The sequence below is a fragment of the Hemitrygon akajei genome, chromosome 5 (genome assembly GCF_048418815.1).
Source record: "Hemitrygon akajei chromosome 5, sHemAka1.3, whole genome shotgun sequence".
NCBI lineage: Eukaryota > Metazoa > Chordata > Chondrichthyes > Myliobatiformes > Dasyatidae > Hemitrygon > Hemitrygon akajei.
In genome coordinates, this window is record NC_133128.1 from 168,091,680 (window position 1) to 168,116,533 (window position 24,854).

At 39.1% G+C, this 24,854-nt stretch overlaps 1 protein-coding gene across 1 annotated transcript in view; it reads right to left on the minus strand.

The window, feature by feature from the left end:
* Positions 1-12,012: 12,012 nt before the first annotated feature.
* Positions 12,013-24,854, minus strand: part of rbm45 (RNA binding motif protein 45) — a 29,276-nt gene continuing 16,434 nt past the window's right edge. Inside the window, exons 8-10 of the mRNA XM_073047134.1 lie at positions 18,412-18,575; positions 14,851-15,069; positions 12,013-12,320 (exon numbers count right to left, since the gene is read on the minus strand). Of these exons, the coding sequence (XP_072903235.1) occupies positions 14,877-15,069; positions 18,412-18,575 (357 nt within the window). The 3' untranslated portion in view covers positions 12,013-12,320; positions 14,851-14,876. The remainder of the gene's footprint in view (positions 12,321-14,850; positions 15,070-18,411; positions 18,576-24,854) is intronic.

The window sequence follows — 24,854 nt, forward strand, 5'->3', positions numbered from 1 at the left end:
ACCATGTAGGCTCCCTCCAGATGCTCTGGTTTCCTCCCACTTTCCAGAGACTTTGGGGTTAGTGTCAGTAAATTGTGGGCACGCTATGTTGGTGCCACAAAGCATGGCGCTTCTTTTGGGCTGCCCCAGTACATCTTCAGACTGTATTGGTCGTTGATGCAGACACCGCATTTCTCTGTATGTGCCAATGTTCATTCGTTCTGTGCCATGTCATAAGACATAGGTGATCATGACTGTGGTTGTTCTTGGCCAGTTTTTCCTCCAGAAGTGATTCGCCATTGCCTTCTTCCGGGCAGAGACTTTACGAGATGGAAGACCCCAGCCATTATCAATACTCCTCAGAGATTGCCTACCTGGCATCAGTGGTTGCATAATCAAGACTTGTGATATGCACCACCTGCTCCGATGGCTTCATGTTACACTGATCCAGTGTGGGGGGAGGGGGGAGGAAGAAGAGCACTGGGCAGGTGCTATACCTTGCTTAATGGTGACCAGCAGAGGGAAGGAGCACCTTACACCTCCATTGGTAGGCAGGGACATACAATATCTCCATCCCACCACCCTGTGTTTTGATGTACGTGTGACAACTAAAGCTAACCTTTGATTAAAGATAATCTTTAATCACATTGTTACCTCAAGCCATTCGGATGGTAGAAAGACTTCGAAGAGTTAGAAGATAAGTTACTCACTGCCAGAGTTCATGCCTCTGACCTGCTCTAATAGTCAATTTTGTGTATATGGCTTTTCCAGTTGTTTCCGGTCAATGGTAACGCCCAAGACAGTAAAAGTTGGGGCTTCAATGATTGAATGTTATGGAGTGATGGAATCCTTTTCTTTTGCTGGACGTTGTCATTTACTGACACTAAAGTTACTATTGTTATACCCTAGAATTCACTGCCAAGTTTTTTCTCCTCAAAGGTATTCAATAAATATCTACCTCTATGATCTAATATTTCTGCTCCAGTACTTCCATATATAATCTGTGACCAAGTTTCCTGTACAACTCTCTTGTGGAATATTTGAGATGTTCTGTGACATTAAGCACACTGTTTCTTTCACTACTTAAGTAAAAACTATCTGTATCAAGTTATAGGACCAGATCATCCCACCCAGTGCCCGGTATCTAGTTGTGCCTGAAGTACTGCTGCCTGATAATGGCCAATGACCACACCAAACACCCAAAAGAATTTGATTGCTAACCCTATGATAAACTGCATCCTGTCTGCTAATCATTGGAGTAAGAAAGGTTGTTTAAAAACATAAAACTTACTGGGGTTATGTTTTTAAAAAAGTTTAATTTTGTAATAAAGTCAATCTATGTTTCATGCCACATTGCATTTGTTTGATGCAATATAGGTTCAAACATCTTTTTTTCCTCCTGAGGCTGAGTTTTGTCAAACAGTTAATGAATTAACCATTACAATTTCAATATTCATCCAAGGAAGCAAGGAGAAATTACTTAACTAATTGGTAGTAAAAATTACTGTGTCATTCATACAGACTTGTATAATTGCAGAAGAGAAATGATTAAAAAAAAGTTGGGGGAATAAAAGATAATCTGGACTTGGAATAGATACAAAGGGCCATGTATCAAGAGTAAGCAGGTTCAGGCCTCAGGAGATATTTCTTTCAACAACATTTTTAAAATTCATTTTTGACCCCTGGGATTTACCAGCAAAACTAGCATTTATTAATCATCCTTCACTGTGCTTGAAAAAGCAGTACTGATGATGGAGTGGTTTATTAGAAGGCATAGGCTGGTGCTTGGAGCCAATTCAAGATGACAAGTTCTCCCCATAAGGCCATTTGTGAGCAGATTTCTTTTACAATAACCAAGTGGATTTTATTGCCATTATTACTGAGACCAGTTCTTGTTGCTTTTTGCCTGCTTGCTGGTGATAAAGGAAGCTTGCTTTTCCCTTCCCACATGGCCTCATTTCTCAGCAATTTTGGTGCAGTTGGATTACTGGATGCTGAGAGGCCTCAGTCTTAGACCCTATGGTCATGGAATAATGGAGTTGCAGAGGATAGAAACAGGACCTTCTGCCCGACTCAAGGTTCAAAGTAAATTTTATTATCAAAGGACATATACATCATCACATACAACCCTGAGATTCATTTTCTTGTGGGTATTCTCACCAAGTCTGTAGAATAGTAACAATAACAGGATCAATGAAAGATCAGAGTGCAGAAGACAACAAACTGAGCAAATGCAAATACAAATAAATAGCAATAAATAACAAGAACATGAGATAAAAACACCTTAAAGTGAGATAATTGTCCATGGGAACATCAGATGAGTGTAGTTATCCACTTTTGATCAAGAGCCTGATGGTTGAGGGTATCTGTTCTTGTACCTGGTGATGCAAGTACTAAGGCTCTTGTACCTTCTGATAGCAGAAGTGAGAAAAGAGTATGGCCAGGCTGGTGGCAATCTCTGATGATGGATGCTGCTCTCCTAAACAGCTTTTCATGTAAATGTGCTCATGGAAGTCATAGAACAGTACAACACAGAACAGGCCATTCAGCTCATAATGTTGTGCCAACTGGTTAACATACTCAGATCAATCTAACCCAGGGGTGGGCAAACTTTTTGACATGTGGGCCACAAAGGGTTCTAAAATTTGACAGGGGGGCCGGACCAGGAGCAGATGGACGGAGTGTTTTGGTAATACACCTCATAAGAGAAAATAAAATATCATGGGATATGTAGAAAACATGTGCTTTAATTTCAATTGAAAATGAACAAATGCATTACAACAAAATATCTGTCTTTGAAGTCCCATGGTATTTAGCTATTTATTGAAATGACTTTTAAAACACTGAAAATTAAATGAATAAAATACAGCTTTTTTAATAGTAACAGTTATTATTTTAAAGAACTGAAAATTCTGTTATCCTTCAAGATATTATCATCATCACTCTCCTCTTGACTGTCTTTATTTCAAAAACGGTAGGAGATGCAGGTCTACTTGTCCTGCTCCTTCTTATTCAATTGTCCCGTGCCAAAACTCAACAACGACCAGTGTCACTGACAGAACAGTGACAGCGCGCCAGTATGCAGAGCGCGTTATTTGATCTGGAGCGCATTTTTTATTTTGAGAACGTATGTGCACCTGTGCACTACTCATGTCCATCACTTAACAGAAATGACTTGTAACATGTAAGGCTTATTGAAAAAAATATTTTCAAATGCATTTTTTACATAACACAACGAAGAAACTTATTTTTAATTTCAGTGGGAACAGTGTTGTTGGTCTCCCTTTTTAGCCAGCGCATCAAAGTCTGGATTTAGTTTTGTTGTGGCGATTCTCAGGATGGATCTGAGGTGTTAACAAGGTTTATTAATATAATTTCATCAAGTTCTGCGGGCCGGATTAAAAAGCTTAACGGGCCGCATATGGCCCACGGGCCGTAGTTTGCCCATGCCTGATCTAACCTTTCCCATCCACGTAGCCTTCTTTTTCTTTCATCCATGTGCCTAAGAGTCTCTTACATGTCTCTAATGTATCTGGCTCTAGCAGTGCGTCCCATTCACCTACCATTCTGTGTAAAAACCCTACCTCTCCGACATCACCAATAAACTTTCCTCCATTCACTTTAAACGGATGTCCTCTGGTATTGGCCATTGCCACCCTAGGAAAAGGCACAAGATGTGCACTCTATGCCTCTCATAATCATATACACCTATATCAAGTCACCTCTCATTCTCCTTCACTCCAAAACAAGCTTTAGCTCGCTCATCTTTCCACACAAGACAGTTTCTTTAATTCAGGCAGCATCCTAGAAAAACTCCTCTGCACCCTCTGTACAGTTTCTACATTCTTCCTATAACGAGGCAAACAGAATTGAATACATTGCCCCAAGTGTGAGTGATCTAACCAGTTTGACAGATCTGCAACATTGTCTTGCATCTCGTGAACACAATCCTCTACCTGATGAAACCCAACACACTATATGCCTTCTTAATCACCCCATCAAATTCTGCAGCAATGAAGGATCTACAGACTACAATTCCAAGATCGCACTGCTCCTCCCACCTTAAGAGTTCTGACATTAAGCTTGTAATACACCTTCAAGTTTGATGTTCCAAAGTGTACCACTTCAAACTTTTCCTGATTGAATTCCGTCTGCCACTTCTCTCCCCAGCTCTGCATCCTGTCTATATATTGTAATCTACAACAAACTTCCACACTATCCACACCACCATTAACCTTTGTACTATCTGCAAATTTACTAACCACCCTTCCACTGCTATGTCTTTTATTTAAGAAAATCACAAAAAAACCTGCAAAACACCACTAGTCTCTGACCTCCAGGCTGAATGCACTCCATCTACTATCACCCTCTACCTTCTGTGGGCAAGGCAATTCCAAATCCAAGTAGCCAAGTTCCCACAGATGCCACGTCTCATCCACCACTCTACCTTAATCAATTTGTTTTGTAACTTTCTCAAAAAACTCAATCAGAATCAGGTTATCGCTGGCATGTAACGTGAAATTTATTAATTTAGCAGCAACAGTTCAATGCAATACACAATCTAGCAGAGAAAAAATAATAAATAAAACAATAATAATGAACAAACAAACAAGTAAATTAATTACGTATATTGAATAAATTTTTTAAAATGTGCAAAATCATATTTTTTTAAAAAAGTGAGTTAGTGTCCAAAGCTTCAATGTCCATTTAGGAATTGGATGGCAGAGGGGAAGAAGCTGTTCCTGAATTGCTGAGTGCCTTCAGGCTTCTGTACCTGCTCCCTGATGGTAACAGTGAGAAAAGGGCATGCCCTGGGTGCTGGAGGTTCTTAATAATGGACACTGTCTTTCTGAGACACTGCTCCCGGAAGATGCCCTGGGTACTTTGTAGGCTAATGCCCAAGATGGAGCTGACGAGATTTACAATCTTCTGCAGCATCTTTTGGTCCTGTGCAGTAGCCCCTCCATACCTGACAGTGATGCAGCCTGTCACAATGCTCTCCAAAGTACAACTACAGAAGTTTTTGAGTGTATTTGTTGACATGCCAAATCTCTTCAAACTCCTAATAATAAAGTATAGCCACTGTCTTGCCCTCTTTATAACTACATCGATATGTTGGGACCAGGTTAGATCCTCAGAGATCTTGACACCCAGGAACTTGAAGCTGCTCACTCTCCACTTCTGACCCCTCTATGAGGATTGGAATGTGTTCCTTTGTCCTACCCTTCCTGAAGTCCACAATCAGGCCTCTGAGATGGAGATCACAGGGTCATCAGGTGCAGCAGGGATCTTCACAGCTGTAGTTGTGTTCTCCCTTTCAAAGCGTGCATACAAGGTGTTGAGTTGATCTGGTAGTGAAGCATTGCTGTCATTCTTACTATTGAGTTTCACTTTGTAGGAAGTAATGTCTTGCAGGCATGACCTGCTATACTGAATATCCCTAATGAGATGTTGCTTCTCCAAATGCTCGTAATCCTGTCTCTAAGAATCCTTGTCATTAATCTGTCCACCACTGAAGATGCACTGGTCTATAATTCCCAGGATTAACCCTATTACCATCACTGAACAACAGGTATTCAATCCTCTGGTAATACTCCTGTGATCATGACAGATGCAAAAATCATCATGAATTCTATCATATTCTGATCAATGTCTCCTAAGGGTTCCCTTACCTTAAACCCCCTAATCAAATCTGATTTATTACTAAACACCAATCCAGAATAGCTGATCCCCTAGTGGGCTCAACCACCAGCTGATCTAAAAAGCCATCTCATAGGCATTCTACAAGTTATCTCTTGGGATGCAGCAACAACCTGATTTTCCTAATCTATCTGCATATGGAAATCCTCAACTATCATAACATTGCCTTTTAACATGCCTTTTCTATTTCCCATTGTAACTTATTAACCACATCTTGGCTACTGTTCAGAGGTCTGAAAACAACTCCCATTAGTGTCTTTTTACTCTTGCAGTTTCTTAACTCTACCCACAAGGATTCTACATCATCCAATATGATGTTACCTCTAAGGATTTGATTTCATTTTTGATCAAGAGAGCCACGCCACCCCAGCTGCTTATTTGTCTTTCTTTTCAATACAATGTGTATCCTTGGATGTTAAGCTCCTAACTATAAATTTTCTCTCAGGCGCATCTCAGTGTTCTCTAACTACACTACAAGATCAACTCTTTATTCCATATACTGCATGAATTCAAGTATAATACTTTCAGTCCTGTATTCATCACCCTTTTTGACATCGTCCCCCTGTTGCACTACAACTCATCCCACTGATTGCAATTTTGCCCCATCATCTGCCTGTCCTTCCTGACAGTCTCAATACATATTGTCTCTACTTGTAAACCAACAGCCTTATAACTCTTGCTCCCATCCTCCTGCCAAATTAGTTTAAGCCCTCCCCAATAGTTCTGGCAAACCTGTCTGCAAGGATAATGGTCGTCCTCGGGATCAGGTGCAACTCATCCCTTTTGGTTACCCCATCTCCAGAGGAGATCCCAATGATCCAGAAACCTGAAGCCCTGCCCCCTGCACCAGTTCCTCAGCCAGATATTCATCTACCAAATTATTCTATTCTTACCCTCACTAGTGTGTGGCACAAGCAGCAATCCAGAGATTACTACTCTGGAGATACTCTCAGCTTTCTACATAGCACCCTAAAGCTCTCTCTTCAGGACCTCTTTCCTTTGTCCGCCTATGCCACTGATGTCAACATGTACCTAGACTTCTGGCTGCTCACCCTCCCCCTTTAGAATGTCATTGACCCAATCCAAGATGTCCCTGGCACTTGGAAGGCAACATACCATCCAGGTGTCTCTATCCCGTCCACAGATTCTCGTGTCTACTCCTCTAACTATGGAATCCCCTATCACTATTGCAGTCCTCTCTTCTCCCTCCCCTTCTGAGCCACAGTGGCAGAGAGGCAGCTGCGTAGTTTCCCCCAGTAGGTTGTTACTCCTACCCCGAACAGCATCTAAAATGGTATCATTATTGAGAACAGCCACAGGCATACTCTACTAGCTGCCCATTTCCTTTCCCTCTCCTGATAGTCACTTATGCACGACTACTTCGCTGTAGCTCCTATCAATCACCTCCTCAGTTTCCCATACAAGCTGCAGCTCCAGTTCCTTAACATGATCTCTGAAGAGTTGCAGCTCTGTGCACCTGGCACAGATGTGACTGTCCAGGAGGCTGGAGGTCTCCCAGAATTCTCACATCTCACAGCCCCTGAAGCCATTCTACTGCTCTATGTACTAACAGATGAAGAATTAAGAAACTTACCAGATACTTACCCCACCCAAAGCTGTTCTTACCAAATGCTCCCCACTTGACAGTAGTCCACTCCAAGAACGGCTGCTCCGTATGCCCCTGCCTTATTCTTGCTGAATGATTACTTGATTGGAAAACACCAACAGCCCATGAACGTTCCTTTTTAAAGCTCACTCACTGACCTGTGAGTTGCCTCCTCTCTCACTACAGGTTTGATCGGGCTGCCAAAAAACTTCAAAAGCATTTGAAAGCTCCTTTTTAAATCTCACTCTTGGACCTGATCTCCTCTCTTGCTCCAGATTTGATTGAGCCACCAGAAAACACTGAATCTACATTGAAACATAAAACAGTACAGCCCACAAGAACCAGCCTTTCACCCATTATGTCTGTGATGATGCTAATTTAAACTAATTCAATCTCCTTTACATGATCTTTATTTCTCCATTACCTACCAGCTCATATGTCTAAGTGCCTCTTAGATGTTACAAGTGTATCAGATTCTACCACCTCCCACGGCAGCAATTTTCCACACACTGTGCAAAAACAAGTTTAAGAGAACAGTATCTCTTAAACTTTCCTCATTCACATTAAATCTATGTCCCCAAAGGATCTGACATTTCCACGTTGGACAAATTAACTCTTGACTATCAATGCTTTCAATGCCTATGTACAATTTTATCCACTTCTATCTGGCTGCCCCTCAATCTTTAACGCTCTAAAGAAAACAATTCACATTTGTCCAACAAATAATCTGCTGGAGGAACTCAGTAATTCAAACAGCACTTAGTGGAAAACAGAGGTGGAGTAGTGAGAGAGGGTCTCACGGAACTTCCATTATAGAGACCAGGAAAACTGTAGGCAACATGTGTTTAACAAACTTTGCAGTGAAGTAGTGCAATAGAGACAAGAGACGGCAAATGCTGGAATGTAGAGCAATAAACAATTGATTGGAGCTAAAATTGTTCAATCTCCTTAGAGCCAATACTTTCTAATCCAGGCAATAATCTAGTTACCCTCTCCAAAGCCTCCAGATCCTTCCTGTAATGAGGAGCCAGACTAAATTAAAGAGTCCTGTATTATTGTGGGCCAAAGCTGCTCAAACGCTCTTAAATCTACAAATCTGATATCACCTCTCAGCTCCCGTATCTTACATTGCTGTCAGCACTCCAATTTAACTGAACCCTAATGCCTTAGAATTTCAGTGTCTCCCCAGTCATGTCTGCATACTTAGTTCTCTTCCAGTACCTGCTCAGTACTTGTAACACAGTGCAACACCTTGGCATCTTTCCAGCAGTACTTGTACCTTGGAAATGTACTTTCATAAAAAAATTGTGGGTGTTGTAAATTATTTCAATAATGTACTGAATGCAATTTTCTTGGTTCGATTTTTTAAACTCAGCAACTAATATACTTACTGATTTGAAAATTGAGATATTTATAAAGGTTCTACATAACATTTGCAGCAGTTGAAAAATTTCAAAAATAACTAAGTAAATATATTTAGATGTTCAATCTGTTAAAACATTTCCAATATTCAAATAATTGAAACAAAATACGTTAACATGTGAGCAAAATTACACTATTTTATAAGACTAACTCAAGTTGGTTTTCACATTTTCTGGGCATAAACTAAGCAGAACAGTCAGTTTCAGATAACAACTACTAGGTTAGATAGATGAAAGACTTTCAACCCAATAATGAACATTGTGAAAATGTGCTTGCAAAATAAAATCACAATTTTTGTGGCGACACCGCGTCTGCAAAATACAATTCTTTCCCAGTGCACAACTGTAATACTAAAAACACACACTGATGAAGCAAAAGTGCACTCTCATAACTCTGGGTTGACTAATTTGCTAATTTCAAAGTGGTATTAATGAGGCAGTCTGATTTCAGTAAGGCCTTCGACAAGGGTCCACAAAGGAAACGATCCGAAAGTTCAGACCACATGGCTTGGTAATAGAAGACTGAGATGGCTGACGGCCTTTTTTTGCTGGAGTCCTGTGATCAATGCTGCAACAGATAGTTTGATATTGGGACCTCTACTGGCATTATGCTCATTAACAAATTGGATAGAAACACAGAAATTATAATTAGTAAATTTTCAGGTTGCATGGAAATTGGTGGTATGGTTGCTAGTATGGAGAAAAGTCTTGTACTGATCAGCTATTAAAACAAAGGCAAATGGAATGCAGGTAATGCACTTCGGGGAGATTAATAAGGGTAGGACAAACAAAATGAACAACTGAGTTTTAAATATTGAGGAATAGAGGCTCCATGGGATACAAGTATCTCTATGTAGGCCAGGGGTGGGCAAACTTTTTGACTTGTGGGCCACAAAGGGTTCTAAAATTTGACAGGGGGGCCGGACCAGGAGCAGATGGACAGAGTGTTTTGGTAATACACCTCATAAGAGCAAATAAAATATCATGGGATATGTAGAAAACATGTGCTTTAATTTCAATTGAAAATGAACAAATGCATTACAAAATATCTGTCTTTGAAGTCCCATGGTATTTAGCTATTTATTGAAATGACTTTTAAAACACTGAAAATTAAATGAATAAAATACAGCTTTTTTAATAGTAACAGTTATTATTTTAAAGCACTGAAAATTCTGTTATCCTTCAAGATATTATCATCATCACTCTCCTCCTGACTGTCTTTATTTCAAAAACGGTAGGAGATGCAGATCTACTTGTCCTGCTCCTTCTTATTCAATTGTCCCCTGTGCCAAAACTCAACAACGACCAGTGTCACTGACAGAACAGTGACAGCGCGCCAGTATGCAGAGTGTGTTATTTGATCTGGAGCACTTTTTTTTTTGAGAACGTATGTGCACCTGCGCACTACTCATGTCCATCACTTAACAGAAATGACATGTAACATGTAAGGCTTATTGAAAAAAATATTTTCAAATGCATTTTTTACATAACACAACGAAGAAACTTATTTTTAATTTCAGTGGGAACAGTGTTGTTGGTCTCCCTTTTTAGCCAGCGCATCAAAGTCTGGATTTAGTTTTGTTGTGGCAATTCTCAGGATGGATCTGAGGTGTTAACAAGGTTTATTAATATAATTTCATCAAGTTCTGCGGGCTGGATTAAAAAGCTTAACGGGCCGCATATGGCCCGCGGGCCGTAGTTTGCCCATGCCTGATGCAGGCAGTGACACGTGCAGATAAGGTGGTAATACATGCCTTTATTTAAAGGGGCAGAGAGGTATGTAAAAAAAGCTGCAGCTGAAGTATTCTGGACTAACCACTTCTGTTTACCAGACCACTGGAAAGACAATTGCAATGGAGAAGGGTGGAGAGATTTACCAGAATGTGGCTTGGGTAGAGCATTTCAGTTATGAGAACTTTTCCCCAGTGAAGGAAGCTGAAGAGTTCCTGATTGAGGTTTACAAATTACAGAGGACAAGATAAATTAGACAATAGCAAAGATTTCTCCCATAGCAGGGGGATCTAAAACTAGGAGTAGTCTTAGAGAGTATGGGGTAAGAATTTTAGAAAGAATCTCGAGTAGTTTTTCTCCCAGAGGCCAGATAGAATTTGGAACACATTGCCTAAGTGGGTGATAGACGTAGGTATTATCCCGACATTGGAAAAATATCTACAACATCTTTAAAAAAAAAATCAAGTATAGAAAACACCAGACCAGGTAAGAGTAAATCGAATTACTGTACATGGGTACCTCACAGCTTATCATGTCCATGCTGACCAAAGGGCCAATTTGATTCTACGATATTGTATTTTTACAATAGTTTTAGATCAGATATTGATTATTGTTAACATTGCTTCAAAATGGTACAATTTGAGATACAAGCATAAAGCACATTCGGAATGCATGTTGTTTTCAATTCAAATAAGTGTGATCATTTTTCCTGAAAAAAAACTATGAATCTCTGTGAAGTTATCGTTAAGGGTGGTACAGGGACACGGCCATTAGTGCTCCTGTCACACAGCTTCAGCGGCCTGCATTTGGATGCTGAATATGGTAAGTGTTGGCACTTCTTCCTTGTGACCATGTGGATTTTCTCCGGGTGTTCCACTTTCCTCCAACATTCCAAATATATGCTGACAGGTTAAAAGAGCCAAATGGCCTCCCCTAATGTCCCAAAGAAACTTGAGAAGTTAAGGCAGCCCTTAGAGTTTAAAGCAAATTTACACTAAGTAAACATCAACCATACACTGATTGTGTACATTTCCATTTTCACTTGAATACCAGCAGCAGTCAATAGTTGCACTTTGAGAAAGAACATTTTTTAAGCCCTTGATTTAGCAACCTTTGCAATACATGCTAACATTTATTATTCAATAATCAGCATTATTGGACTGGGTGATGGAGGGACGAGTTCAAATTTTAAGCTTATTAGGAGCAAATTATATTTGAAAATTAATCTGAGGTATTCGTTACCTTTAGGTTACAACATTTAGGATAGCAGTGTTATAACTGTACGCAGTAAACCTGTCTGCCAAGATAAAATTAGCTGGTTAACATGGAAAGCCTTCTTCAATACTATGAAGAACTTACAATGTTTTACAATGCCAGAGGATACTTTAAATAAAGACAAAATTTACTGTATTAACTCTATTGGCTCTCCAACTGTTTGAGTAAAATCAATCTATCTTCATGTGGATACTTAGATTTCTAGTGTAATTGGGTGTCTGACTGAATTAGTTTAATTTACTGCGTAACTCAGTCACAATGTTGCAGAATAAAGATATTCAAAGAATATACAAACACAGATTGTTTGACAAAAAATTTATTATGTTCTGTACAGGTTAGGCAAGACAACAGAACAAGTACATTTCAAATTATAATGGGTGGGAATCCAACGATTACATGGATTAAAGCAACTTTCTTCAGGGTGTATATTATTAAAATTCCTATCTTAAACACTGTAATCAACATATGTCAAGGACTTCAAGTTGCTGCCCATTCCCAGAAAATAAAAAAAACTGTTCAGTTACTAGCAAAGGTCACGAGTGGAAGTCACTGTGTACTGTCAAGTAGCCAGTCAGTCAGCTGATGTGTCATGTCATTTTGTCCCCATTCTGCAGAAACAAAAACATTTATAAAAAGTGCTGTGAAAATGTAAAAAGCATCTGTTAACAAGGAAAAGTAGTCTACTGTACAGTACACATTAACTTCCAGGAAATCCTCTGAAAACTAGATGATTTGACTTTTAAGCTAAATATTCAAAACACTTAAATACCTAGTGCTACTAAGAAGACTTTGACTGGAGAGTGTTGATATTTTTCTCAGTCACTTGCCCGGAAAGAAAAAGTTATGAGCAAATGTATTTTTAAACAGTTTACTTTTGGGAAGATTCATTAGTCTGGCTCATTATAAGTCGAACTGGAAACCTTGTGTTATATCTAGAAATAAATTATGAATTATATGAATGCCTCTTTATAGAGCAAAAGAACAATTTTAGGTAATGTTTTTAATATTGACTTAAAATGAAAATATTGCAAAAAATCAGTAGTAATGGAGAATGCAAGAGGACTAATGTGAAGAAATTAGCATTTCGATGTTAAGAAAACTAGGGATTCTTCAGATCTTGTCTTTTTAAAGAATAAAAAGTAATGAGGAATAGTTCAGTTTTCTAACTAGATCATCAGGCCCTGAAGATACCAATGTGCAATGTTAAGATCAGTTTGGATGGGGTGAGGAGGATGGCGGGGAAGTTTTGGTGATGAATATAACTAATCTCACTCTTCCATTAAGAACTATAGTTGTTATAATTAATTTTCTATAAACTGACTTGTTTGTTCTGCCTAAAAATATTCAATCACTGTTTTAAATTTTGAAAATAATTTCAAAATGTCTTTGATAGCAGTATACTTTAACCTGCTATGTAGAAGACTTGGCATTCTTGGCACTTATTTTGAAATTCAACCTCATTCTATCAAAATTGTGGGTCAATGGAAGATTGCCAAAAAAAAATGTAACAGCAAATATATACTAGTTACAATATAATGCTTCTGTAAACTAACCACTAACATGTCAGTGTTAAAAAAGTCACTTAATTAAAATGAACATTGCATATCTCAAATACAAATGTAGAGCTTGATGGCAGGACGTACTTGATCATTTCAAAGACCTTAATTATTGAGAATGATAATCAAGTTGGTGAACACTTGCTTATCAAAACAAGGAAATATTATTTTAATTTTGCTGCTGTTCTGTTGAGAATTCCAAAATCAGTTGTAAGTAAATCATAAATAATGTTATATTAAGACAATTTATAAAATTCAACAACTCTGGAGGAACATCAATTAGCATTTCCTGTGTTTAATTTCTGCTGTCTTATCTGTTTGATGTTAATTACAAAAAAAATTGTTGCCTTTTAGAACCTAGAAGTATTCCTATTGCTAGACTCTAAAATACGAATTTCTAAACTCAGCTTCATGTGGGATTCAATTGCCATGATTTGAATGGCACAGGAGCACAGTGGTTAACATAATGCTTTACAGTAGAGTCAACTCAGGTTCAATTCCTGCCGCTGCCTGTAAGCTTACATGTTCTATCTGTGATTTTCCTCCGGGTGCTCTGGTTTCCTCCACAGTCCAAAGGTGCACCAGGTGGTAGGTTAATGGGTCATTGTAAATTGTCCCATAATTATAGACTTGGATTAAATCAGGAGATTGCTGGACAATGTGGTTTAAAGGGCCTACTCCGCTTTGTAGCTCAATAATAATATAAATTTTATTTAGTGACACATTTGGCTAGCCTGTTATGTTAACCTTGATCCAATTGTCAAATATTAGCGACACAGCTTTGAGGTTATGAAAACCCAATTTAGGCACAGCCCATACACAGGAATAGGTGTTTGGAAGACTGATGGGATGGATTTGCCAGCTGCAGGGAACAGGCATTTTCTGCCACGTGGAACTCTGCCTAAATATCAGTCCATCTTGCAGATAATGGCTGAGTTAAACAGGTTATGAATAGTTTTCAGCAATGGAACCCTGTGGTAATCTGGGAAAGATCAGTAATTTATGACCAAAATAACAGCAAGGTAATATTCTTGTGGTAATAATGCACAAAGGCTTCAGCAACCTCTGGCAAAGGAAGATGTGCAGAAATTCAAAAAGTTCTGTCAGAACTGCTCTATTTCAATTTACAAAAACAGTAGCTTGGTCTCTAGCTCATACCTGACAAGCAAACCACCATAAATTTCATCGTCCATTTTAGTCTATTGCAGTCGTAATTGACTGCAAGTCTTTGATATGAAAAAATTAACTACTGAAAATTCAATATTTTGTGTTAATAGCAAGGAAAAGTCATTTTCTTCCTGTCTTAATCCAGTCTCACTCTTCCTTCATTTAACCTTACGTCACTGAAATCATTCAAATTCCTTTCCTCGTGCTGCAAATTTAACAATCTTCTAATCTGATAAGCATCTTCTCTGTCTGCTTATGCCCAGCAGCTCAGCTTCCCTGCTGTCCCATTATCAGTTTGCAGGTTCAGCAACATGCCTTGACAAAATTTTTTAAGATCTTAAAATACCTCATGTCCTTCCATAAGGCATGATCCTTATCATTCACCCTTTGAAACTAAATGGAAGAAATCACTTACCTTTGCATAACCTTTTGCAAAATTGCCTAGTGTGTTCGTTGTCGCTTGTGTGACTCTTCTCGCGGAGGATCAGCTAACATTACTTTGAGCTTGACACCATTAACAACTTTTCCATGCAAGATGTCCATGGCATTAGTAGCACTGTGTCGTTCAGCATATTTTACATAGCCAATGTTACGACCAGGCACCAGATACACTTCAATCAAGTTCCCAAAACGACTAGGAGAGAGACATTTAGTGTATGAAAAAAATTAAGTTTCTATCTTAACTTTACAAAAAAGTTCATATTTACAGATTCTTCTCTCAGCATAGAAGATCAGTTCACTATTAGACTAAGACTGTGAGCAATTTTAACTAATACAAATTTAAATGTTATTTAAATTTAAATGTCAAATGCAGTATTTAGAGCAAAAGGTAGTTTATCACAAGAGGATTAAATTGATCATCATTTAAATAAAAATATAACTTCAGAGAACACGTACTAATCTGGCAAATGGAAATTTAAAAACTGTATAGGCAATTTTAACTATATTTACATATTTTTCAAAGTAATAAAAGAGGTGGTTTATTTGGCTCATTGAGCCAGTCAAAATGATTTATGGCAGCTTTCTCTCATCTTTCCGAACTCCTGCTTGCTTAACTCTACTATTTTTCCTAAGATACGTAAACCTGATCAATTAATTGATTGATGTCCCTTGTTCTTTATGGTTGCAAAAATGTGGTAGGGAAAGAAATTATCTCATGAACTAGCTCATGAACTTTCATTAATTTAAACTGATTAATCAGATCAGTTTTAATAGCTGTATAACATATAGTCCCTTCATATCACTTTCGTCCTTCATATCACTATCCTATAAAACAGGTGGAGGGTGGGAAGTCCAATGACTCACTGACAACCATAATGTGCATGGATCTATGAAGCCCCAAATATTCAAGAGTTCATTCCACCAAAAACCAAGAGCAAAACTGAACTTAAGGACACACTTGGAAGAACTCAAGTGTGACTCTATTCTTGACGTGGGCTTCTTCCAGTTCATTCAACACCAAACTATATCATCCAACATCAGCATGACCCTTGACTAACTTAAAAAACAATTGACCATTAAGTGAGACCCAGATGTAGTTACTGAATTCAAATACATCTTCTATCTTGAAGATGATGATTACAGCATCTCTCAGCTCAACTGATATGTCCTTCTTCTCCTAGCATACATGGTAGGTTGTGATTTGTGACTGCAGCTCCTTAATGCCAAGATAAATGCAAGCAGCATTAACAACTATACATGTCCTTTTATGACCTCACCAACACCCTTTATTCTTCTCAGTTAAGATTCAATACTCAAATTTGGTTGTTCTTCATCTAATCTCTGGTTCACGACAGCATAAAAGCCATCAAGTGATGCTGCATCAAGAATTTTTTTGGATCAGTCTTTCTTGCTACAATTCTGTACTTCACCCCTGAGCATCCTGCTGGAGTGAAACAAAGCAATACAAATGTGAAAAAAAGAGAAAATCTGCAGATGCTGGAAATCCAAGCAATACACACAAAATGCTGGAGGAACTCAGTAGGCCAGGCAGCATCCATGGGAAAGAGTACAGCTGACGTTTTGGGCCAAGACCCTTCACAGGACTGGAGAAAAAAGATGAAGTCAGAGTAAGAAAGTGGGCAGAGGGGAGGAGGAAATACAAGGTGATAGGTGAAACCAGGAGGGGGGAGGGGTGAAGTAAAGAGCTGGAAAATCAATTGATGAAAGAAATAAAGGGCTGGAGAAAGGGGAAATCTCATGAGAGGTCAGAAGGCCATGTAAGAAAGGGAAAGGGGAGGAGCAACAGGGGGAGGAAATCAATGTTCATGCCATCAGGGTGGAGGCTACCCAGACGGAATACAAGGTGTTGCTCCTCCATCCCGAGTGTGGCCTCATCACAGCAGTAGAGGAGGTCATGGACTGACATGTCAGAATGGGAATGGGCAGTGGAATTAAAATGGGAGCCACTGGGAGATCCTGCTTTTTCTGGCGAACGGAGCATAGGTGCTCGGCAAAGCGGTCTCCCAATCAATGTCAGGTCTCACCAATATACAGGGAGCCACACCTGAAACACCAGATATAGTAGATGACCCCAACAGACTCACAGGTGAAATGTCACCTTACCAGGAAGGACTGTTTTGGGCCCTGGATGGCATGAGCACAGACATGTGTTGGTAGAGATGCGGTTGAGATCAGTGTTGATGGTGGAGAAAGGGAAGCCCCTTTCTTTGAAGAAAGAGGAGTCTTTGTTCTGGAATGAAAAGCCTCATCCTGAGAGCAGATGGGGTGGGATAGAAGAATTGAGAGAAAAGGATGGCATTTTTACGAGAAAGTATAGTCCAGATAGCTGTGAGAGGCAGTAGGTTTATAAAATACAGTGGATAAGCTGTCTCCAGAGATAGAGAGGGATCGAGAAAGGTCAGGGAGGCATTGGAAATGGACCAGGTAAATTTGAGGGCAGGGTGGAATACAAAATGGGAAACTATTTGACCTATATCACCTCTATTCGAGAGCCAAGGGTCATATCAAATTCAGGTACCAAGTTGCAGCCTACAGACAATACTAGCTAAAGTACATATTTAGAGGCCAATCTCCAAGTTATTTCCAACCCATTTATTGAAGAATTAAAAAATAGGGTATACACCTAACATTTACAAAATAAAGTTTTTCTGCTAACCGTTCCTTGCTACACAACACTGCAATCTAATAAAAGAAGTCCATGATAAGATCCTGGAAAAGATCCAAGTTCCCTCTACGTCTTCACAAATCCCCATTACTCATTGTCAATGACTGCGCAAAATGGAAAATGGAAAATGAACATCAGAAGCTGATGTAAATATGGGAAGTGTCTTGAGCTTCTAAACTAATCACTTGTCTGCCTCAAAAATAATCTGATGCGCCACCTCTGGTAATGTCAGCAGGTCCTACTTTGACCTTATGAGCCACTTCAAAACCTGCAGAACCAAAATGAAAACAATTTATCCTCAGACCTAAGGGGCTGCCTAAGATAATGATAGTTTTTCCTTCTAAGGTTGGAATAATATGATCAAGGGATGATGATTTATCCCTTTGCAATTTGCTGCTTTTTGATATTGATTACATTTCTGCTGTTAACTATGCATTTTCTGAAAAAGAATTCAGAAATATGAATGTGATCATTAAACATGCAAAAGGCCCATTTGCGATTCAGGAACAGTTTCTTCCCCTCTGCCAAACGATTCCTAAATGGATGTTGAACCATAAACACTAACAAACCTTTTTATATATAACTTCTATTCTGCACTATTTTAATCCTAAAAATATACACATATACACACACACATACAGATATACACATACAGATACACACTAACATATGTATACACACACACACACACACACATCTTTACTTTAATTGATTTGCTTATTTTTCCTTTCTATATCATCATGTATTGCATTGTACTACTGCTGCTAAGTTAACTACTTTCGCGACACATGCTGGTGATAATAAACCTGACTGATTCTAGCGCTTGAGAAATTTAAACACACTGCTTACCAAAACAGGTCCTCCAATACATCAAGAGGCAGAACAGTTGGATTGAAGACCACAAAGAGTCGCTCTCTGACAATACTATCAGAAGGAGCAAAGTTTTGAGGTGGAGGTACAGGGAAGTCAACTTGCAACCGCGACATCTGGTTACTACTGCTCCCTGCAAAACTCTGCAATAAATGTCAGCCACATTATACTTGAGCCATATTTTTTCTGACAATTTAATATGCATTCAAGCAAATCTATTAATGTAAATTATAACTGAAGCATGATCACATAGTCCTTACTACTTAAAAAACATATTTCAAACAATTGACTATATCACTAAAAAGAACAACCATTACTCCTTTAGATGATCAATTTTAGGTAATTGATTATAGTATTTCATGGAGGTTATGATAAGTCAGGCAGAAGCAAGTGATCAGCCTGGATAATTAACAATGCCAAAATTTAGCAAGGACTCTGATACTTCATTAGTTATGTTTGCTATTGCAAACAATTAACTTTTTATTCAAATTAAAGCAGGAGGCTGTGGGCAGAAATAGAATCAGTAAACACTGGAAGTACTCACCAGGTCTCTCAACATCTGTGAAGAGTGAAACAGAATTGACATTTCAGGTGAATGACCTTTTATTCATGATAAAAGGAGCTGTAACGTTTACTGTTAGTATTTAGTTTAAAGTTTTAAATTCCCTATGAGTCAAAGTCTTACTTCCATATTTTAATCAAAATAAATGATATATTTCATGTTCTTGTATATGTAGTTGTGGTTCTCATCGATCACTGTCAAGACCACTGCTATATAGATCTAGACTGAGAAAGTGGACAATATCAAAAGATTGAGGTGAAAAGAGGCCAGCAAAGATTTCCAGTGGCTGATGAAATGGGTAGGAAACACGATAAATTGAATTTAAGTGTAATTTTGGTGGGAAGAGTGGTAACAGATTCAAAGTTCAAAATATATCGAAGTATGTATGCATTATACAACCTTGAGATACGTCCCCTTACAGGCAGCCACAAAACAAAAAACCCAAAATAATCCCTTTAAAAAAAAAGTCAAACACCCAATATGCAGAGAGGGAAAAAAAAGCAAATTGTGCAAACAATAAAAGTGAGCAAATAGCATTCAGGACTGAATTTTACTAAAATGAATCCAGACATGAAACTAGGCATTTACTGTAGTCAAAGCACCCACAGCCTCAGTTCAGTGCTGAGCTGAGTAAACGTTGCGAAGCAGGAAGCAGAACTGGCCCATCCCTCATTTTCAGTCCTGACACCCTGACCTTTTCAAGTTGACCCGGCGCCTAAATCATCCAAATATCAGGTCGTCACTCCCCTCTCAGAACACTGAGGTCTGGACCCCGCCACCACAATACAGCCCGTACACAATACAGCCTGGTGCTTAAATCAATCAAATCTCAGGCCTTAATTCTTCCTTGTACCCACTCGCCTCTTCATTGTTTGCAGTGGACATTATTAATAGTGTTATTAATAAGCATTTAGTTGTTTTATTTGCAATCGATAAGTAGTTGCTTGGCTTCACCAGCACCATCTTAGACCGGATATAGAAATAGAAGAATCTCAGGGTGCATGAACAGAAGCATTTGAATGTGGCAAAAAAAAACCACAAGCTGCCAAAAAGGAAAAACAATTTTGGCTGTATCAGAAAATAAAAACAAAGTAATGCTATGTATTTTTAATTTTTTTCTGGCAATCCTTCATAGGACCTGGACACAATTGTGAAGTCCAACACTTGATGCCCATCTCTAACTGTGCTTGAAAAAGTGACGGCAAATTACCTTACTGAATTCTTTTTGAGAAAGTACACCCATAACATTGTGGTGATGAGTTCCACAGTTGATATGCTGAAAGAACAGTCACAATATTGTGGGACTTGCTGGGGTTCTTTCATGTGTCAGGGCTCCCACCTGGTTGTGGTTTGTGTGCTGCTTGATTGAGGTGGTGCATCTGGGGATGTTCTCAGAAGGAGCTAAGTGAGTAATACAGCACATTCTATTGATGGTACACACTGTAGCCGGTGGCGAAGGGAATAAATGTGTGGGGTGGGTAGCAGCATATCAATTTTATTGACTGTTTTATCTTCAAAGATGTTGAAATTGTTGGAACTACACTCGTCCAGTAAACAGCAAATGTTCCATCATCCTCTCAATTTATTTCTTTTATATGGAGGAAGGATTTTGGAAATGAGTCACGCGCCACCCAACACTCAGCCTCTATTGTTTTGCAGCCACAGTAATTGTTGATGGTTAGGGGAACTCAGCAAAGGCAAATGCCATTGAATACAAAGATTGGATGGTTTGACATTTTCTAGTTGCAGGTGGTGACAGTGTAGAAATTTGTGATAAATGTTCCTTGCCATTATATTATCTTGGGCTGTGATCTTGCTGAGAAGTTACAAACGGAATTGAAAATTGTGCAGCCATCAGCGAACATTCCCATTTCATCTTATGATGAAACTTAAATAGGATAGTCCAGCTCTTCTTCAGGTCATCTCTGTGAATTATTATGATCATGGCTTGATTTACCTCAGTTCAACCCTCATATCTCCAGATTCCCTTAGTTTCACAGAAATTCTTTAGTTTGTGCTTGAGTGAATGCAATGACAGGGGCTCCACAACCCTGAAGGGTAGACAATGTCACAGGTTCACAAACTTCTGAGTGAAGAAAATTGCTCCTCTGCTTAGGCCTACCCCCTTATTCTGGAGCTGGATGCTCTGGTCCGAAATTATTCAGCCAAGAGAAACATTTTCCCTGCATCTAGCCTACGTAGCCCGCTAACAATTTTGCGTTTCACAGAAATCTCCTTTCATTCTTCTTAATCTCTCCTCATAAGGCAAGCATGTCACCTATGAAACAATCAGACCTGTTGATTCCCATGTGTCATTAATTAATTTACTTTGTAACCATTCACAAAAAGCAGCTTTTATTTAATACTTCAATGTTTTAGACTTTAATCCACATTACTGGTTGATGTTGCTTTGCCATCAATTTATTTTGCCAACTGCTTTTCTATTCTTCTTTGTTCCTCTTTGTTCTAAATTTCTTTTGAGTTTCCCTTGCTAAGCTAAGATGGCTGCTCTGTAACAATTATAACTATTTTCCTTTGAGCAAGAAAAAAATACAACTACTCTAACCTTGCAACATTTTGAAATGGGTGTTCTCAGTGGCTAACCATTCTTGTTCATCAAGGTAATGGCATCACAAATTTAGAAGAAAGCTTTTGAAAATGCCTTGGCAAACTGCTGCAAAACACGTTGCTGAAGCACAATGGCCAGCCTACAAGAATAGTAGATCTCAGTGATGGATGCTGCAGCCAAGCAGCTTACTTTGCTGTGAAAGGTGCTGATAGCATACTTGTTGAGGAACTGCAGGAAGATAGCATTGTAGCATTGGACTACATGAGTCAAGCCTAGCATGAAACCACAGTCATAATGACAACAGAGATGATCTCAGGAAATTTGAGACAGATTATTATGCTTTGTCTAAGCAGTCTGATGTGACCAAATGGCTTGCTGGATAATTTCACATGCAGTTAGTAATTGATAACATTGCTTAAGATCTGGATTTTTGTACAAGACAGACTTGGCAGATTTCCTCAAGGATGTTAAAGAAACAAATGAAATTTTGAGAGTCTGATTGTTTCATATTAATATTTAACCCAGATTGTTTAATGAATTGCAAACACGAGGAAATCTGCAGATGCTGGAAATTCAAGCAACATACACAAAATGCTGGTAGAACACAGCAAGCCAGGCAGCATCTATAGGGGGAAGCACTGTCGACGTTTCGGGCCGAGACCCTTCGTCAGGACTAACTGAAACTTTCCTTTCCAACATTTTTCGGCCCGAAACATTGACAGTGCTTCTCCCTATAGATGCTGCCTGGCCTGCTGTGTTCCACCAGCATTTTGTGTGTGTTTGTTGTTTAATGAATTGCATTTAATTTGCTGTCTATATGGTATAAGTAATACATCTTGAGTTAAATTCCAGGTTCCAAACCAGTAACGTTCAGCTGCACTATTCAAGATAATTTAGTTCACCCTATGAAAGTTATTAAAGCCTCAGTGAGAGTGGAAAGGAGATTTACAAGAATGGTACCAGGGCACGTGGCCAAGTGATTAAGGCGTTTGTCTAGTGATCTGAAGGTCGCTAGTTCGAGCCTTGGCTGAGGCTACATGTGTGTGCTTGAGCAAGACACTTAACCACACATTGCTCTGCGATGACACCGGTGCCAAGCTGTATCGGTGATGTGGAGAGGGGCTTGCAGCTTGGGCAACTGCCAGTCTTCCACACAAAAAAAAACCTTGCCCAAGCTTGCGCCCTGGAAACTTTCCAAGGTGCAAATCCATGGTCTATCAAGACTAACAGAGGCCTACCCTACCAGGGTGAAAATTTTCAGTCCAGGGTGAAAATTTTCAGTTATGTGGAAAATCTAATAAAGCAAATAAGGAGAGGGAGAGAAACACAAAAGTCCGTAGATGATGCTGGAATCTGGAGTCACAAGCAATTTGTTGGAGGAGCTCAATGAGTCAAACGCATCAGCTCACCACCCAATTACAGCGTGTGGAAAGGCAGCTAAACCAAACCTCAGGAACTAGACCAGGCGAGTATGAACAGGTGAGGAATGCATATAACGTGCTGGATCCAACAACATCCAGCACACAAACTTATTTGAAAAATGAAGCACAAATCCAACGCCAGCCTCCAGGCACCTTCACAAACAATTGAATTACATGGCATGTATATGGCTTAAAATACAGGTATTTTATATACATAATATACATTAAATATAGGTAAATTAATGGTTTTCTGTTAATTAACAGAGGCACCATAGTGCACAAGATGCTGGCAACAGAAATCACAGTTGTAAGAAGTTTGTGAACTCTTTGCAATTACCTGGCTTTAATTATTCATAAAATGTGGTCTGATCTTCATCTAAATCACAATAATAGACACAATCTGCCTAAAACTAATAACACACAAACAATTGTACTTCTTCTCGTCAATACTAAGAACACCATTAAACAATCATAGTCTAGGTTCAAAAAAAGCAAGTGAACCTCTGGGGTAATGCCTTCTACAAAAGCTATTTGGAGTTAGGTGTTCCAATCAACGAGATGAGATTGGAGGTGTGCGCTGCAGACGTGCCCTGCCCTATTAAAAAAAGACACAAAAAGTCAGGTTACTGACAGAGTCTGCTCCTCTCAAGAAAGATCTGTTTATGTGTACCATGCAGTGATCAAAATGATTTTCAGAGGACCGTAGAAGAATTGTAGCGATACATGAAACTGGAAAAGACCACAAAAGCACTTTGAAAGACCCAAGTGCTCATCAGTCCACAGTAAGAGAAAATGTCTCCAAACTGAGGAAGCTCAGTATTGATGCTACTCTCCCTAGGAGTGGGTGTCTTGCAAAGATCATACACTAAGAGCACAACGTATAGTGCTGAAGAAGGTGAAAAAGATCCCAACAGCAAAAGACCTGTAGAAATCTCTAGAACTTGCTGAAGTCTCTGTTCACGTGTCCACTATAAGAAAAACACTGAGCAAGAATGATGTTCACAGAAGGATACCACAGAGGAAACCACTGCTCTCCAAAAATAATACTGCTGGACATCCCAAGTTTGCAACAGACCACCTAGGTATTCAAGAAATGCACACCGCTATGTTTGAAAGAAAAAGGATACTACACACCAACACTAAAACCTCATCCCAACTGTGAAGAATGGTGGAAGGAGTATCATGGTTTGCGTTTGCTCTGTTGCCTCAGTACCTGGACAGCTTGTAACTGTTGAGGAAACAATGATTTCAAAATTGTGTCAAGACATTTCACAAGACAATGTCAGGGTAGCAGTTCTTCACCTGAGCTTAATAGAAGTTGGATGATGCAACAAGACAATGATCCAAAACACAAGAGTAAATCAACAACAGAATGGTTTAAAAAGAGAATTTGTGCTTTGGAATGGCCAAGTCAGAGTGCAGACCTCAGCCTAACTGAGATGCTGTAGCATGACCTGAAGAGGGCTGTTCAGACAAGGTGTCCGAGAAATAGTGATGAACTAAGGAATGGTCCAAAATTGCTCCTTGCCATTGTGCAAGTCTGATCAACAGCAACAGGAAGTGTTTGGTGGAGGTTATTGCCGCTAAAGGAGATTCGACTAGTTATTAAATACAAGGGTCCACATACTTTTTCCTGCCTGGAAGTGAATGATTAAACTGCGTTCAACAAAGAGATGAAAAGTACAATTGTTTGTGTAATTAGTTTAGGCAGATTGCGTGTGTCTATTATTCTGACTTAGATGAAGATCAAACCACATTTTATGAGTAATTAATGCAGAAAACCAGGTAACTGCAATGGGTTCACAAAGCTTTTCTTGCAACTGTAGATGAACAGAAGTGATTATAAAACTTCTAAGTGTGTTTAATTTTA